This window comes from Diadema setosum, chromosome 2 (assembly GCF_964275005.1).
Source record: "Diadema setosum chromosome 2, eeDiaSeto1, whole genome shotgun sequence".
Taxonomy (NCBI): Eukaryota; Metazoa; Echinodermata; class Echinoidea; order Diadematoida; family Diadematidae; genus Diadema; species Diadema setosum.
In genome coordinates this window covers 11,335,603-11,348,507 of record NC_092686.1, presented here as the reverse complement: position 1 = coordinate 11,348,507, position 12,905 = coordinate 11,335,603, and the positions used below count along the sequence as shown (strand labels likewise).

General features: G+C 37.6%; 1 protein-coding gene across 1 annotated transcript in view; it reads right to left on the bottom strand.

Annotated features, from left to right (window-relative positions):
- LOC140246163 (dynein axonemal heavy chain 3-like) overlaps window positions 1-12,905 on the bottom strand; it is a 124,135-nt gene that overhangs the window by 96,328 nt on the left and 14,902 nt on the right. Inside the window, exons 4-6 of the mRNA XM_072325603.1 lie at window positions 11,992-12,148; window positions 1,959-2,371; window positions 1,084-1,222 (exon numbers count right to left, since the gene is read on the bottom strand). Coding sequence (XP_072181704.1) covers window positions 1,084-1,222; window positions 1,959-2,371; window positions 11,992-12,148 — 709 coding nt within the window. The remainder of the gene's footprint in view (window positions 1-1,083; window positions 1,223-1,958; window positions 2,372-11,991; window positions 12,149-12,905) is intronic.

The window sequence follows — 12,905 nt, the reverse complement described above, 5'->3', positions numbered from 1 at the left end:
AATCATCCCGTAATCGTAAAGAATACCTTAAAATAGCTATTTAAAAATCGGAGAAGTAGATTCGTACAAATTTGTGGAAAAAAGCTGAGACAAACAAAAAAAATGTTATAAAGGTGTTTTAAAAGTTTAGAGAGTGAGAAAAATGGGCAACTCTGTATGGTGTAGGCATTGAGCACCTCTCCATTCAGTTGGTAAAACAGATGAAAAAAGAACAATTTCTTGAGAAAAATACAAATCTTCAGATCTGTTCTTGTATATCTTGAGAGTGATATGTGTTTGTGTGTCCTTAGAATATGTTCTGTCGGTGCTCAAATATCTAAGAAATATGAATAGAATATGTTCTGTCGGTGCTCAAATATCTAAGAAATACGAAACTTAGTGACATTTTGTGTACAGAATAAATAGAGAGCTACTCAACATCTACATTACACACAGTTGCCAATTTGAATTCAATACTCTGTATATTTTTAAAAGTTCAAAACTTTTTTTGTGTGTGTCTGATATCATTTCTAATTTTTTTCACTGATCCACTTCTCTGATTTCTCAGACAAACAAATATATCAGGATGGAATATCATCTATTAAGGTTTGGTCTGTCATTTGGTCAATTACACGGTACTATACCGTATGTCAAAAAAAAATTACAGCGGGACCCTCTGCAATGATAACTTTAAAAATAGACAATCAATCCAAATGCAATTTCAGGATACAAAACTATAACTCATTGCATACATCTTGCAGAAAACCCCATTCGATTTGCTTCAGTGGTCAAAGAGAAGTGAGGAATTTTGTAGAGCATGTCAGGAATCTCTTTCCTCCAAGTTTTGTCTATTGTGTTCACACACAATAACATCCAACTGCTAAACTTGAAAGAATCAGACTCATGACATGCTTTACAACAATCCACATTTCTCTGTGACTGCTAAAACCAAATTGAATGGGGTTTTCTGCAAAATAGAGCTAAGATGTTACATAATTATTAAAACCCTGAAGAAGCATTTAGACAGTTTAATCATATTGGGTGTTATCAATGCGAAAATCTGATTGTAATTTTTGGGGGGACATACTGTACATGTGAATGCACCTTGTTTTATCCTGTTCCTCTGGTGTGGGAGGCCTTGACAGGCCATGTGTGGAGAAAGTGTACGATGGAAACTCAACACTGAGAACCGCCTCCGTCTCCAAGTCGTGCATTCGCATGCACGGTGGCAGATCAACATCATCTGTTGTGGGGTACACACATTTTAAGAAACTCAGTCACTTTTTCTGGCAAGTTTGACCCAGAAAATAGCGTTGGCATGATCCAAGAACTGATGATTAATAGTATGGCTGCCAAATATGGTAATTTCTGAAATATGATTATGCGAAGTGCTGAGGAAGCATTTTTGGAAATATAATATTTATGCAGAGACTCTGAGAACAATGAAATAAAATATCCAAATTAATCTTCTTTGAATAATTCTTTTAATGTGTCATCTGAACGTTATTACTGTCGATATCACCTTTTCACTCATGTGTGATAACAGCAAGTTCTTGATGCAAAACTTAGAGAATTCTCATTAAAACAGACTGATTTTTTAGAGACAAATCCATGTGCCAAAATTTTACACACTTTACATTAAAAGACAATACCTGTACATCCTTTAGCTAACTCTTGGCTCATGTTTGCATTCCACAACCATTATTATATTATGTTACATCTTTGGTAGCTATAGCAAATTTCATCAAAGTTTGCATCATATCATTTTCCTTTTGTACAAATCAAACAGGCTATTGCTGGTTTTCACATTTTGTAAACATTGCTGTATGTGTGGCAATCATGACAGAAAAGTTCTTTGTACATTGGAGGTGTTGATAATCAGAAAAAAAAAAAAAAATTCTTTCAGCATCACTCTCCCAGACTGTGGATTGATTAAAAACAGATAGTGTTTCTCCTTGAATCCATTAAGCAGTGCTCACCGAAACTGTTCTCTGAACTTGTGGTTGTTGCCGATCTCAGATCAAGTTTCGGCACCCCATTAACTAGAATCGGTGACGACTGAACCGCGTTCAACGACCCATGGCCGCTGTCAGCCATGACGCCGTCACTGCCTGCACTGCCATTCAAAGTCGCTCCCGTCCCGTGCCGCCCATCCCTGGAGGTGAGTGGTCTGGTCCGTTCGTGCCCATTGACTGCCTGTTCTGCGTGGGCCCTGGGGCTCTCTGGAGGGGTCTTGATAGGGGGGAGTGGGTTGTTTCTACTGGAGGCACTGTTTGAGTGGGACTGCTGGGAAACTGGGGGTACCATGGAGGGACTATTGCTGTGACTAGACATCTGACTAGGGCTTCTTCTCAGGTCACTGTGGCTAGGAGGTACTGTTCTTGATCTTGGGCTACAAGGTGAGAAAACACATATCCAAAGAAAAGAAGCACATTACAACAACTTCATCAATTTGTCTTATAGACTCATTCAGTTCAAACTTGTGTATTCTACCCATAACTTCATCAGTCCAACATGATAAAAGCAGCACATTCTCGCTTTGGGGAACAAAATTCACTTTGAGAAAAACTAGATGAGTACATTTATTGTCACTTTAAAAAAGTACTAGATTATGTAAAGTCATATGCTTCTACATCCTTACTTGTGTAAACTGGCCAAAGTCATTAAAAAAACTCCTTAAATCCAGGTATACTGCAAAAAACTATCGGGGGAAGACTAGTGTGAAATTTGATCTGAGTAAACAGGTATTAGTAATTCAGTTAACAATAAAGGTTTTTTTTAATGATTTTCTTTCTAACTTCATGTACATGTAGTTAAGTTTTAAAGGGGAGACTTAATCCCAATACATATGTGGATTCAATGAATGCAGAGATATCAGCAGAACACATGAGCAAAGTTTGAGATAAATCACACAACCATTTAGAAGATACACATTTTTGATTCAGTTAAATAAATGTACTATCATCGCTGGCCAAGAAGACTATAACAATCTGTGATGTCACAGTAGTAGAATGCTATCTGGAAGAAAATATAGAATCTCACATATTTTCATATTTCTGGCTATATATGCATAATAAAAGAGCATTTGATTGCCCCCTTCAGAAGGCAGTTGGAATAATATCACCCTTGACTGTCAGTAACAAATGGAGAAAATGTATACTTTTCAGAGAAGATAATGATTTGAATTTACACACACAGTGAATGTTTGGGGTAAATTGAACTTAAATGACTTTCTCTTTCTAATAATGAATACACATAAATCGTAGCGGAAGATTTTAACCCTTTCAGTACTAGGGACTTTGTACAGTGTGTACAATGCTATGGGGTTTTCTGTACCAATCAGCACTCAAATGATTAATCACTGAGACAATGAACATATCACTTCAAATCACAACCTGCCACCTTCAAAGGCAAATAAGAAAGTCGTACTTAAAGGGCATCATATCTTCAGGGTATGATCTAGGGAGGGGATCGTTGAAAGGTTCCACCTAATTGCATTCTATGATGCCGCATCATTACCATGACTTCCTCAAGGTGCTTTAAACTCATAACATGTCTGGAGATTCCTAATTGAAAATCTTTTGAGGTTTCGGTTCCATTCAAACATATAGAAACCCTTAACACTGAGTACACTATACTCCAAAATTTATGCTTACATCCTTGATGTTCTGTGCTCTCTCAATGTGCTCTCTCACTGAGGATGTTCCCTAGATGATTTTCTTTGATCAATACAGCAAATATATATTAAATTAATGCAACATAATGGTCAAATGTGAAATTTCCACACAAGTTCGTGAACCATGAAAATGACAAAGTTACCTTAATGATAATAATGATAATAATGACCATCATCAGAACCTGGATTTTTAAATCAGTAGCTGCCACTTCCCTCTGTTTCTCTCATCAATCATTTGGAGGACAACACCACCACTAATAACAGATACTTTGCTAGCATTAATGTAACAAAGACAAAGGAAGTCTCCCTTGCAATATATGTACGAGTGATTAATGATGGCGTTATCTTAAACTGGGTCACTCTTTTTTCACTTCTGCCAAGGGCACTGTCTGAGCTAAAAGTAGTATGCAAATAAGACCTCGTCTTGGGAGGGCATCTTGAGTGGGAGCACCTTAACAGGTTTTGGCACCCCCTTAGGTTGGAACGGAGGCCAGAACTGAATAGCTAGCAAACAGAGACAACGCTTGAGACATCTTAGCCCAACACCCTAGTCCATCCTCTTGTACATCGCTCATTATTAGGGAGCTTTAGATTTTGATGCGCGGACTTTCAGAAGGGAAAAAAACATGTTCTGAGCATGTGCAGAAGCGCCTGTCAAGTCGATCTATCTTTAGCTTGCGTCGCCTGAGTTTTTCACTACATGTACTGGGCTATTTTTACGTCTGCACAGTTTGCAACGTAGAGAGCTACTTCCTGCACCGATCATATGGGGGCACGATTTTATTTTTTATACGTTGCGTCCCAGCGTAATCTAAAGCTACTTCTCAGCACGACACAGGGGAGAGGAGAACGTTCAACGCAAGCTTTGTCTCAAATGTCCGCGCGTCAAAATCTAAAGCTCCCTACTATAGGATAACAGCAGCACCCTCCATTTGACCCTCCATGTCCTCCCCCCCCCCCCAACCCATGTTAGAGTGGTATATGATAGAGTCACTCTTAAAGGCCCAGTTTACCTTTGGGAGCAGTGATTTAAAAAAAAAAAAAAATTGTTCAAGATATCACATTTGATGCATATGTGTAGGTCTGCTGTGTCACAAAACATCCTACCATATAACATTTTTGCAATAAAGCCTAAAATATAAGGAGATATCAGTGTTTTTCTCAATAAACCATAACTGAAGATGGTTAAGTCTGGAAACATTCTTATCATAACTACTGTTCACATTTTGTGTATTTTAGCAACACGTAACATTGATTATATGGATTCAGGTTTTTACAGCGGTTGTTTCTATCAATGACTCACATTCTAGAACTATTTTAAAGCACTGAAGCTGAGTTTTTGTTTCATCTGCAAATGGTAAATTATGCCTTTAACTTTCTCATTATCATTGGCATCTTTGCATACAATGTGACTGATGTTTTGGAGCTTTGAACATGAGAGGGGTATAAAGAGTACATTGTACCTACGCAGAAAAAAAAAAAAAAAAAACTTTGCTCTTGGTATGTATGTCAGGGTCCGTGACATTTGCTCCTGTGACAATTGCTCCCATGAAATATCTGCACGCCAAGCCAAACATGAATTCTATCCACAAACACAAATAACCCGAGCCCTAATGCTTGTCCTCACATCAAACTAAACCTATAACCTTATCACAACCCTAACCCTAACTCTAAGACCATGAAGAAAAAACAAGACCTGAGCACTTATTGCAGGAGCAAATGCCATGTTACTATGTCAGATTATATACCATTTATTTATTTAAAAAAAAAAACATATTATTACACCCATTTTTTCTCTACAAAAATTCCTACCAACTCCATAAAATGGACAACATCTGTGCAATCTTTCACCAGAGTGATGCTTTGTAATAATACATCGCTCAGTGCAATGGATGTATAGAGCAATCTATAGCATCTCCATCTATGTCTTATCATATAGCCATTCTATACCAACTGTATGCTCATGTGTGCAGCCACTGCTTTACAATTATCTCATAGTGCATTCGATAGTTTAGAAGCAATAAGCACTCAACATACATAATATATCAGTAAAATGAAAAAATGGCTAAATTTAGCTGAAACATGAAGCATGCCTCTTAAGCAAAATCAAATTTCACATCATTTACATGCAGTTCCATCAGAACTTATATTCTTTGTTTCAAATGTAAAGCTGATATGATACAATATACCTCTCAGTTACAATCAACAAAAATAAATATTCTGGTCTAAAACACATTCATTGAATCTCTATGGTACCTTCTCATTGCCTTGTGGGAGAAGAAAAAATAAATTATGGTGATAGAAATTGATCTTTAATTAAACATCTCAGCTTTAAACTGATCATATGGCTGTCTTGGGCAATAAACTGGTAAACTTGTGGACAACATACTTTGCAGCTTGGTGCTGCTACTTGTACTCACTGGTTTGTTAATCAATGGTATGTTTGCCTGTTGTGTTGTTAGATCATGAACCCTAATCAAATGGACAAGATCTATGTTTTACAACAGCCATTACATGCCATTCCAGCAAGGGCACTGGGTTTGTACAGGCCATCTTATCGTGCTGATTTGCCCATCAGTAGCTGTTGATGGTTCATGTTTGATGGTGGTCGTCATGAGGAATGTAAACATGAAGGCAAATACCTCTTTGTCAAACTATGACCTTACATCGTAAAATGTATTTACCAAGTAGACTGATGGGTACATTATGTCCCTTCGCTGTGACCAAATTCTATCATTCGAGTTTTCTCCCTTCATAGAAATGGATCATGCAGTGACGTATGAAGTCTATAGTTTGCAACTCAGTGACAAGGCCACAATGCAAAATGCCATTTTCCATCAACCACTGATGTGCAAACACAGTTTTCATTCATTACATATCCACAGTAGTTGAGATAAAATGTGAGATGTCTAAAGTCCGCATAAAATTCCTGGTAAATTAAACCTTCAAGACGCACAGACTGTGCAATTCTTTTGGATTCACCTACATGTATCTTCGCTTCTACACATACATTTTTCTGCTAAAAATTTAGCAATTTGAATGATTCAATGGCTTGATATTCACAAAGCACATTCTAGCACATAATCCTTAGTCCTTTCAGAATACTAAAATCCTGCAATAAGATTAAAATCACCTATTTTGTTGTCTTGGGTAACTTGTAACAGAATAGATTTTTGACTGCGACAAAAATTATCAGTGCACAAAAGGTACCAAAAGTATACAGCTGAATGATTATTCTGAAGTATGTCTTTTGGATTTATACATCTCACAACCTCATCTTGTGGTTTATCTTATCTTTTTCTATCTCCTCAGTTGCACTGTCTTTCCCCTGTCACTTTTTGTCATGTGAGTGCTGTGTTTTCATGATTAGCAAACAAACCTGGTTAACTCTGTGAGTACCACTGGCAGCTTGTTTGCACACAAACCCCATTGGCATTTTGACATCATGGTGATGAAAAGGTTAAGGCCTAGCTCATAGTCTGGAGATACTTCTTGACTTCAAAATGCTGTGCTCGTCTTACTTCAAGCACTGGCCAATTCTGTGAGTTACAAATTGCACACATTTCCTTCCAAGAGAAAAAAAAAATTCAAACTTTCACTTAAATTTTTCGTTAACAAACTTAAAATTTTAAGGATCAATACATACTGGAAAGAGAATAACATTGAGAGCATGATGGATGATATGGGATTTTCAGTTGCTCTGTGTCTGAATTATCAAGACTACAGCAGCTCAATCTATGACGAACACTCCTGGATCCCATCAGGTTGTTTAGCCCATAACAACAATGGGGAAAGACTTGCGAGGATGAAGAAGGGTTAACTCTGGCTGGCCGTCAAATGTCTAAGAACCCATTTAGGATAAGGAAGAGGGCAAATAGCACAAGTTTTTTTTTATTTCTATTTTTGGAGACGGAGAGCTCGAGGGGAAGATTTTCTCTCAATGGGCGTCGGTGGGGTTGAGCAAATATTGGACCCCACTCAGACTCTACCTAACAATCCTCCACTGACCTCCACGGGAATGGCTCTAAACTGTGAGCAAAGTGAGGCCTGTAAGATGCTCAAAACATCCTTATCTGAAGTCAGTATCCAAATGATGGCAAATTGAAAACATCTTGACCCTCTGCAGATACATGAATATATTCAACATGATGCTGGACCAGAGAGTGATGCCTTGCTCTGCAACCTCTCCACTTTTACCAGAGGGAATTAGTGGGACAACAATAGATGTAGGTTCCTGGATAATGGGTCACCACCAGCACGAAGCACAACAAATCATCAATGCATACAGTTGTGCCACAACTTCAATGGGGACTTTCTCTACAAGATATTCATATCAATAGGGCTTGGGCATAAGATGATTCACAAAATCTAGAAATGAGCTGGAAAGTATTTACCTTTCTATCAAAGTGGTGTTTTTACAAATCTAGAGGAAGACTTAACATTCTTCCAGTTACAAGTATAACATATTAATGTTTAATGTGTCCATTAGTTTTCTTACAATTCTACTGTTTCTTACTTTTGGTGTTTTCACTATCAACTCAACAGAGGTTTGGCCATGTTTTTGTATTACAAGTAAAGTTATTAATGGATAAACCTCAGCTAGTGTTTGTGTGCAATTTTTTGATCATTTGAATATCACCTGGTATTGCTCTTTTACTTGATAGTTGTGTTGCATTGTATGATATTCTTAAAGTTCTCAAGTTATAAAAATAATTTGAAATTGATAAAAAAAATAGAAAACTATTATATTTGTAAGTCAGAAAGATGAATCATATTCATCCTAAACAAGATTCATCATTGACAGCAGCCAATACTGTTTCTATCACAAAACACTCCTAACGTCTTGCTTCATTTTCTCTGCTCATTATACAAAGCCAACTAGAAACTAATTTGTTTTCATGATAACAAGGCTTGAGAGCCTTTAATTACACTATTCCAGGACCAGAAGGCATTTGATTACATGTTCATTATCCCAGCACAGGCGGACAAGTTCATATTTCAAAGACAAGACAGTGTTCAGGGTCTCCTCAGAAATTTACAAGTAATTGGTCAGAAATTATCACAACCTTCTAAACGAACCAGGCAGTTGCAGCCTTGCCATCACAATATACCCATGGCATTGCCACCATCATCAATATTCGCAGTACGGTACTTTTTTGCCAGCACTGGTGATGATGCTGTTTGCTCAAGTCATTATTGGACCACGGCTATCATCCTGTCCCGAACATGAATGGAACTGAATATTAATCATTAATCAACACAGCTGGAAGATAGGGAGGGATGAAGGATAAAATCCTGCATACTCCTCAGGAAAACCATTCAATATGCCAATACTTAAAGACTCGTCGGGAATCTCATTTTGACATGCAAATGAGCCATCAAGACTGCCGAGAAGTCCACTTTGCCGTGACCACTCCATACTCTACAGCCCACTTAATTCCTCGTTAATTGATATCAAGACACAAGTGGCTGTGTATTCTTGACTCTTGGTCAGTGTTGGTTTATGGGCAGCCTCAGAAGCGCAAAATACACACAAGGAGTGCTGTACAATGTGTGTCAAAAAAACAAACTCAATAGATTAGATCCTGCAGTAGAGGAAACAACTCACTCTGTAAATCTGAACCATTTTTATATATTTCACTGTAGGTAATTTGCTATCACTTTGGATATCTATGACAAATTATTTACAATTTAAAATGATTTTTTTTTTCATTGGAGTACTGGAAAGTTCCTTTTCTGAAAAGATGACAATGCAGCTACAACACGCACAATTTGTCTGCTCTTCTTTTGATAACATGATGTATTTTTCATATTGCAGAGTGCAATATACTCCACACATGAATGATGTTTTTAGAGTTCGGTATTACCGTATTAGAGAATAAATTCATCAGCAATGAAGCTACACATATTTCATTTCCATGTTTCTATCTAAATCTAAATTAAAGTTGTTCACTCTTGTATACCTGGTTGATCCCTGATTTTCCTTCATTCACCATGCAACCCTTGTTATGTTAAAAAAAAAAAAAGGTGAAAATCATTTTTATCTTCACCCAATCACTTTACTTCACCTATAGTTACCTCCACCGCAGTATTCAGTCACATTTGTCATGTCAAATTGATTCTGTTTTCTGTTGTTTGTTTGATATTTGTTCCTTCCATACTTCTGGCTGTCTGCACACTGACGACACTATGAACTCTAGTTCAAGATGTAAATAATAGTTTAAAGTAGCCAAAAGAAAGCACCACAATGATATCAAAAGTTAATCAATACATAACAAGACAACAGACATTATTCTCTTCTAGGTCTCAACAAAACAAGAATTCATCTATAATACAAGACACAACTTCAGAGCTCTCCTGTTACAGAATTGATGAAAATTGCTGATTAACCCTCTACTATCAGTTGCTGTTTTTGTACACTTTTTTATCTGAAAGGATCACTGCAAATCTAATGACACAAAATCTGTACACTGATCTCTTGTTCTATAGTAATAGAAATAAGCAAAACTTTTTGTTATCATAAAACAATCACAGAATTTGGCAGCTCTGAACTATCTATAGTGTATCATCACAGATAACAAGCTAACATGCAACCTCTTGACAATACCCCACTCCCAACCCCATCCCCCCCCCCAAAAAAAAAAAAAAAAAAAAAAAAAAATCTGAATGACTTCTTATCATGAAACAATCATAAAATTTTGCAGCTCAGAGTTATCTACAAACAAAGATGTGTCGTCAACATGTGACCTGAGTCACAATATCTAAAGGCTGGCTCACAGAGAAAGGATTGATTTATGGTATCACAGAAATCACAACGGACAGATACAATCTGTTTCTTCCCGCACAGAGTACACAAATCAATTGGGAAACATTAGAAAGAGAGAGAGGGGAAAAAAGCAAACCTTACATCGTCAGTGCAGCTAAGATGAAGCTTACATTGTGAAGATTGCACTCTAATGAATTACATCCTACTACTACATTCTGCACTTTTAAGGTCTATGAGGTATAAATTACATCAGAAAACATTGTGGTTGTATGCTACACTGACTGTACACCTGACGAGACCCTATTTTCACGCTTCCAAGATAATGCAGCTGCAGTGTGCTGTATTCTGAAGGTTTCGGCGGACCCCAGCGTCCATCACAATGGGCCCACACAGCACAATATTTGCCGTAACTATTTAGCAACCAGGCAAGAAGGCAGCCAAAGATTCCAAGCCCCATAAAAGACATGGAGCAAGCATCAATGATTGTGCTCAATACAATAGCGATCACTTGCTTCAAATTGAGAAAAGCTACTACAAGAACCCGGACGTGAGGATGGGGGGTAGACGGAGGGGGTTGAAGGTCTGTGAGGGTAACAATTATATTTGTAGCTAGCAAATGCAGCATGTTGACTTAGATATCGCACTCAATAATCATACTGAATTGGGTTGATTACCTCCTCTATATATCTTATAACTGCTGGTACTTGGAATCAAGGGGGCAGTATTGGCTTGAAGTGATGATTTACTAAACATTGTTTCATCAGTCAAATGCCACTCAAGCAATGTCATTCTCAAATTTAGTATCCCCTGTAGAGTGAAGCCTTTCCACAACAACATGTGACAATGTTCAGCAAACATGTATATACTATACTTTGTCAGGAGCCAACTGACTTCAAAAAAAAAAAAAAAAGGACCACAAATTCATTAGGCAGTTGACTTCAAAGAAATTCTTCATACTGCTTATCTTTCAATGAGAGTTTGTCAGCACCATTATGAGGACCACTCTCATCTGGAAAATATCTCAACACTAAAGACAGCAATACTTTTCCTTTCCAATCACACTCCTTCAAAAACTTGTTAGGTTATGGAAATAAAGTTCAAGTACAAGTTGTATCAAAGTTTTTGCCACAATAATGTGCATGCACACTAAGCTTGGCAGTCTGCTGTAGCAATGCAAATGACATAGTAACATTATCTTGGCTGGGTCACTGCACATTTTGTGTCACCACAAGGCAGAATCCAAACATCAAGTTGAAGTCATGTGACAAATAATTTGATTTTTCAGTGGTGAGCATGCTCAGTGCAAGTAAATCCAGCAAACTTCAAGCTGAGTTGGGAAAATTGCACGCAGGGCTGCAATCATTTTTTTTTTTTTTTTTTTTTTTTTGGCAATGCCTCGGGTGGCCTTCATAACAGTCACCTGGTAATATTCTCCGAAATGTTACATCATGGAAATGTTATGTCATTTCTACTGCATTTTTGTTTTTACTGCCAATGTCAATGGCCCTATACAAGATTCATCTCACACATCTCTAGGGTAATTCAGATGTGAAAGTTGAGCATCACTGACCTTTTCCTCGGGGACGGCGTGGTGCGACTGGTGTACTTGTCGGGCGACATGCGTTCAGTAGTGACATGGTGTGATAAGTGTGCTTTGCTGGGGGTAGCGGATGAAATCCTGTGGTTCGGTGATGGGGATCTCCTTCCATTTCTTATGTGTGGTCGATCTGATATAAAAACATTGGGCAAATTACAAACAGTGTTTAGTACCTTTCATCAAAGCAGACATCATTCACAGTGTTATTATGAAGATCATAAAACTGCTTAACCATGACCAACAGAAAAACTTAAATCGTATCCCATAATAAAAGTCCCTTCTCTAATCAAATGGCAACAAATCATTGTGCATTCAAAAATATGTTTTGGTTGCACAATCATTTAGATTTTTTCTGCACATCATTATCCATATTTAAACTAAATAAGCACTCTGAGAGTGCAGACCTCCGCCAAGCAGCTACGTACTTTCCAATGATGATCTTGCTCTTCCATAGAGATCAGTGATTTCCACCCATACATATGCGTGCTGAAAAATCGTCCAATTTCCCAATATAGAAGCCTTTGTTTCGTCATAAACCCTCAGCTGCGCGGCGCGCCTCACCCTAGCAGAAACCAAAGACGCTTACAGAAACTAGAGCACGCACGAAAATGCAAACCTCTTATATGCGCAGCCTGAACTCCCAAGTTCATTGACCCTACCTGCGAAAATATCAAAAATCCTTCATAAATTCCCCAAAAATTCTCGGATCACTACCAAAATTTAATCATCTGTTACTTGTATTATTTTCAACCTTTCCTGCAAGTTTCATCTAAATCCATTAACTACTTTTTGAGTTATTTTGCACACGGTCAAACTAACTAACTAACAAGCAAACAAACGGTAACGAAAACATAACCTCCTCCCTTGGCGGAAGTAATAAGAAATAT